Here is a 6,000-nt window from a genome sequence, read left to right on the forward strand (position 1 = left end):
CATGAAAGTTGTAGTAAGTTAACTATACAAACAATGACATTTGTCCAAGTTGTTTTTTGCAGTCGAATTGTTTGTGTGCCAAAGGATTTTTTGTTTTAAAGTCCTAAATAAGGCTTGTTACTGTGATGCCTGTGTGAAAGATATATGTAACAATCGTGATATTGTTATTTCTGTGCTTTTCTTTCATTGGAAATGTTCGTCACTGCCTGAATAACAATAGAAACCATCACAGACATTCTGTAGGATTTAATGGTTATAATTTGAATTGGGAATATGGGATGTTGTCTGGATGGTGAACACCGATAGAATCCTGCTGGAAGAACATCAGGGGATCTTGAAATGATTTAAACAACTCGTTGCTTAATATGGTATTTGTAATGGAAACCATTCGATTTTATATTTTTATTTATTGGAATGGCTTGTCCGCTATAAACACAGAGCCGTATAAATCTTGGTAGCCTAGTTTGTGAAGGTTGGATGCGACTCAGTTGACAGGTGGAGGTGTTACTGTATTGTGTGCTGTTGAGGTGTTGGAGTGGGATATTTGAGCCGGTAATGAGATTGCTCTGGTTCGGTCTTCTATTGCAGCAGTATTGTTGTCAAGACACACGCCCCCATGGGAATCAAGCGTCTTTTCTTACAATGTAGTGCCGCCCCAGTCTAGGAAGGGTCTTATTAGCTGTAACTGACCCCTCTCTCTACAGCGTGTCTCTCTCTCTCTTTCACACACTGTAGGATCAGTAGAAAGAGGATGGGGCTGTCGTATAGGCCCCTGGTCTCGGTCTCTGTGGTGACTCTGCTGGGCTGGTGCTGGTACAGCTTCAGAAGGAGGAGGACAGCTCATCTCCTCACTGAAGAGGAGGTGTGTTTTCTGGAGGAAAAAAGCTTGGTTTCCTGCTCCCCTGCTGGCTCCAAAAGGTCGGTAGAACAGAGTAATGTCTTAACTGCAAAGCCAATGTATACTGAAGAAAAAAACGCTGTATGACACAATTATAAAATGCACTACATCAAATTTGTTGCACGTTAAAACTTTTTTTCGCAGTAACCTACAGATGGACCACAGCTTGTCAGGATCGGACACAAGTAACTTCACAGATATAGCAAAAACAAACAACCGTGGCCTCCCGGCAGCGCCCCGCCTCACCAAGGGTGTTCGACCTGATCCGGAAGGAGAGGTTTCCATTCGATCACGGAATGAAAAGACCATCATTTCCACAGAAGACCTTCCACACTGTGGAGAAGCCGGTGAAGATGACTCTGGTCTTGAATCTGATCCTGTCTCTCTTTCTGCAAGCTGCCTTTCCATCTCAACGGGACAACAATCAGATCCTGTTAGCTCGGACAGTCATGAACGCGGCAACCTGTCTGATGTTTCTCCTGACCAGGAGGACAAGGAGAAGATCAATTACAGTCCGTTCCAACAGGTTATAGCTGAAGCGAAATGTGAGCTTGATTGTGCTTTGAGACCTCAGGAAGATCTGTTTCAGCGACAAAACTTCAACCAAGACAGCAGTGACGACAGCAGCAAAAACCCTCGGCAGACAATCGGCTTCTTCAGGGAAAGAACACAAAGTCATTTTGGATCTTCTGTTGGGAATGAATCTGGATGCGGTTCCAGCATTTCAGAGGACGTGCGTGCCGACAGGCTGCCCAGCGAGCTGTCTGAAGAGGGGCAGGGTTTTTTGATAACCCCCAGGGGTGCTGAAAACAAAATGATTCCCAGCATTTGTGAAGCGGCGGACAGAGTAGATGAAGCATGCAGAGGTGAAATACCGTAAAATTTGTGTTCGATGTTTATTCTAAAAGTCTACAACAAGATTGTGCCCATTGAATTCGTTGTTAGCCCATTTATTTGATTTACTACGAATCACGGTTTGCTGCTTTTGCTGATTTGTCCTTTTGTGTTTTACTTGTCTTCAGAATTGGTTGTTGAAAGTTTCAATTGTGTAAGTGCCGAAGCTTTGGTGAAAAGCAGTGGCTCAGCTCCGCCTCCAGACCCACCCATCATTTTGTGGGATGTAGAGGTGCCTGCGGTAAGCTCCGCCCACATGCTGAGTTACTCATCTTAAGTGAAAGCTCTGGTTACAGATCATGTAGAGACCGTTAGACGGTGCGAGTTTGTTGAGGTTGATGAGTTCATTGACAAACAATTGTGAAAATATTGCAGTAAACACACATGCATACAACTGGTCATTTTTTATATACTAAGCTCTTTCACCTTGTTGAGGATTTTATTTATAGAAATTGCCCATTCAAAGCTTCTAAAGATATGCTCTGCAACTCCCTGGTCTTGGCAGCACCTGGTTGGTCGATTGATCGGAAAGCAGGGGAAGTTTGTCAACTTTCTGAAGCAGAGCTCTGGAGCGAAGATCTACATCTCAACACTGCCTTTCACTCAAGACTTTCAGATTTGTCACATCCAGGGTGAGCTTTACAAAAAGATCCAGGGTCCTGAAGCCATCTGCTATTCTTAAAGGAACAGTTCACCCAAAAATGAAAATTCTATCTTCATTTACTCACCCTCAAGTTCCAAACCTGTATTGATTTCATTGTGCTGAGGAACACAGAGAAAGATATTTTGAAGAATGCTTGTAACCAAACAGTTCTTTCCCACCATTGACTACCAAAGTTGGATTTTTTTATGTCCTTGTTCTGTTAAACACAAAAGAAGATATTTTTATAAAACAAACCGTTCTGTAGCACTTTTGACTGCCAATTAAAACGGTCCTACTATGCTAGTCAATGGTGGCCAAGAATTCTTTGATTACAAGCATTCTTTCAAATATCTTCGTGTTCGTTAGAAAAAATGTATACAGATTTGGAAAACTCGAGTGTAAATAATGACACATTTTTATTTTTGTTTTCCTCAAGGGTCACAGCCGCAAGTGGACGACGCTCTCGTGCTCATCCAGAAAAAGTTCAAAGATCTAGATCTGAGTCATTGCATCCCACTGCCCTGCCTGCCAGTTACGTCCTGGGTGAGGACTTTTGCTATTTTTAGTTTGCCATTATTATATGAGTTTCATGACGTGAGAGCAGCCATTGTTTTCCTAAAAGTAACGTTTGTGTTACTGTGTGTATTTTCCTCTCGTCTCTAAAGCTGCTGCTACCTCAGGACGTGTTTGTGGAGGTGATCGTGTCGCGGGTGGAGGCTGGTTATCATCTGTTCGTCCATCAGTACAATCATCCGTCATATCAGGCCCTGCCCACCCTCATGGAGCACATGAATTTTTGCTACTCTCAGCCCGGATGTCCGGGCCTGCCCAAGCCTGTGGAAGGTAGAGTCCTAACACACGCACCCACGGAGATCGTCTTGTGTTCTCATCCACAGTACTGTGCTTGTTTTGAAAAACTTTGCATGCCTAATAGTCGTTGTTGGTATCATGCGCCATAAAATATGTATTTTCCTGCCGTTGGCTTGTTTTGTGCTTTTCCACTATGCAGAAAACACAAAGGAAAGATTTGGCTGGAAATTATTTTTTATGTTTTTTTTGTGTTGATGCACACCACAGAAAAAGTGCCTTTCAGTTTTAAGTTTTTTACATCGCCGTTCAAAACGTGCAATATAAAATGTAGCATCGTGCTTTGTGTGAAGCTGGATTCAACCTTGTGGTCGCTCGCAGCTGAATACAGCAGAGACGTGCAAATTTTGTTTTAAAATTTAAAATCATTCGTGCACATCCTCATTTCAAATTGATTGTAATAGCACTTTTGAGAGTTCTGTAAAACTGCTATGCAATAATGGAAAAAAACACATTTAGCAGGAGAGGAATTTTTTTCCCAAATGAAATTCTGTATACATTCACTATGTTGACTTTTGATTTAGTTTTGTGAAGATTTTTATCTACCAAACTAATTTCATGCGTTCTTGATTAGTCCTTTAAATTAAAAGCTCTTTGATGTGAAAAAAGTTCTTTATATAATAAACACATAGTCATTGTCTTGACTGGTCTTGTATGTATAAATGTACTGTAGATGATGGTTGTTGCTTTCACATAAACAATGACGAGCTGAACTGTAGTTGGATGTTGCCGGTATCTACAATCATTCATGAAATGCTTTTCTCTGTGATGTTTTTAAGTGGGGGTGGTCTGTGCCGCTCCAGTGACAGGAAGTGGCTGGCAGAGAGCCCAGGTCATCCAGTACGACGAAGAGTCCGACACGGCTCATATCAGAAATGTAGATAACGGAGGTTATGATGCTGTAAACAGCTCCACCCTGAGGCAGATCAGGTGAGAGAGCTTAAGTTTGGTTTTATGTGTATATAACAGCATTTCTTACCACCAGTGATTCTTATGAGTCTTGTTTGAATCATCACATATCAAAATATTTTGTTCTTTTCTTCACAGATCGGACTTTGTGACTTTACCATTCCAGTCAGCGGAGGTTTTGTTGGATAATATCGCACCTTTGCCAGGTGAAATATAGACCTGCTTAAGATTTCAAGGAATAGTTCAATCAAAAAAAAATCCTGTCGTCATTTATATACCCTTATGTTGTTCAAAACCTGTTTTTTTTTCTGTGGAAGATAAAAGAAAATATTTTGAGAAATGTTTCAGTGTTTACAATGGGGGCCAATGCTGTTTGATTGATTGCGTTCTTTAGAAGATAGTCAAACAGGTTTGGAATGACATGAGGGTGAATAAATGATAAAATAAATTTGTTTTCGGGTGATCCCTTTGATCCCTCATAAAAATAATGTGTGTTATGAAACTAAAATGCTGTTTGTTTGTGTGTGTTAGGAGAGGTTGAGTTTTCTCTGGAGGCCAAAACAGCACTGGAGGAAATAACTGTGAACACAGCCTTGATTCTGAAGGTTGTAATAAACAGACACTTTCTCTCTTCTTTCTTTTTTTCTGTATAGTTTCATATCATTGTACTTCAGACACAGTTCCGCATTATAGTTTCTAGAATGTGATGGATGATGTTTTCTATATTTAGGTGACAGGCAGTCAGGACGGCCTTCCCCTGGTGCACATGTGGAAACAGATGGTAGATGAGGTGTGTATGAATCAAGTCCTTCTAAATGTGTATTTTGAATCCTTAAATTCATCGGCTCGCATATGTAACTATAATGTAAATCTAATAATTCCACTGAGGCAGGGGTCTCACGTGGGCTAGTTTCCTTCTTCTGAATATTTCGGTGTTTTTGCAGGTTGTTTTGGTGAACAAATTACTGGCCGATCGAGGGGTTTGCACCTGGTTAGACGCACAATAAACTCACATTTTTTCTCTTATCTTCTCACTTCTTTAATCTCTGTATGCAGAGTAAATCATTTAATTTATATGTCTGTAAGATTTGTATATTTATTTGTTGCATGCTGCATTTGTTGGCGATTAATTTAAGACCTGATTTTTTTATTTATATTTAGTCCATATTTAATTTTTTGTGCTTTTGTTATTTAAAAAATATTGTACTTTTGAGTCTATTGAGCAATCTAAATGATACGTTAAAACGAAGCATATTAAGTGAGGGATTAAGAGATGACACAAGATTTCAATTTCTTTGTGTTCTTTCTTGACTTGAATGTGTGTTTTGCTCAGGTATTTGTTATTGAAGCTTATTTACACAAGACATTTGTCTTGCAGATTGAAGCATATTTGTTTATTTCTCTTGGTTTGTGTACTTTGTTTACTTTTCTTTTTCCTGTGAGATAAGGGTGGGGACGGTGTTGTACTCTGACTGTGAAACTCAAAGAACTCCAGCAGTGAAGAACTGTTGTGTTTGAGCACTATAAAACCCTGTTCAAATCAACTTTGCAGTTTAGTGCTTTGTACTCCCACAGTGAAGCTGCCAAATACACTGCTGTTAAAGTAAAAGAACTGTGGATATCAAAATTGCGTCGTGTTTTTCTGTCTCCCTTGTAAATGCAGGTTGCTGGTAATTGAGCAGATGTTTTGAGGTTTTTTAATTCAAAGTAATTAACATGCCTTTGAATTGAGGATGGAATGAATCCTTAAGGACAGTGATTTTGGTAAACTTTATAGTTCGTGGTTTCC

General features: G+C 40.1%; 1 protein-coding gene across 1 annotated transcript; it reads left to right on the top strand.

The window, feature by feature from the left end:
- Nucleotides 1-751: 751 nt before the first annotated feature.
- On the top strand, nucleotides 752-5,791 carry akap1a (A kinase (PRKA) anchor protein 1a). Its single transcript, XM_056736069.1, has 11 exons — nucleotides 752-918; nucleotides 1,043-1,764; nucleotides 1,921-2,033; nucleotides 2,298-2,424; nucleotides 2,872-2,978; nucleotides 3,101-3,278; nucleotides 4,082-4,232; nucleotides 4,350-4,417; nucleotides 4,743-4,816; nucleotides 4,942-5,001; nucleotides 5,156-5,791. The coding sequence occupies exons 1-11, from the start codon at nucleotides 752-754 to the stop codon at nucleotides 5,216-5,218; spliced, it is 1,830 nt and encodes a 609-aa protein (XP_056592047.1). The 3' UTR covers nucleotides 5,219-5,791.
- Nucleotides 5,792-6,000: the final 209 nt, after the last annotated feature.

The sequence above is a fragment of the Triplophysa dalaica genome, chromosome 22 (assembly GCF_015846415.1).
Source record: "Triplophysa dalaica isolate WHDGS20190420 chromosome 22, ASM1584641v1, whole genome shotgun sequence".
NCBI classification, from domain to species: Eukaryota; Metazoa; Chordata; class Actinopteri; order Cypriniformes; family Nemacheilidae; genus Triplophysa; species Triplophysa dalaica.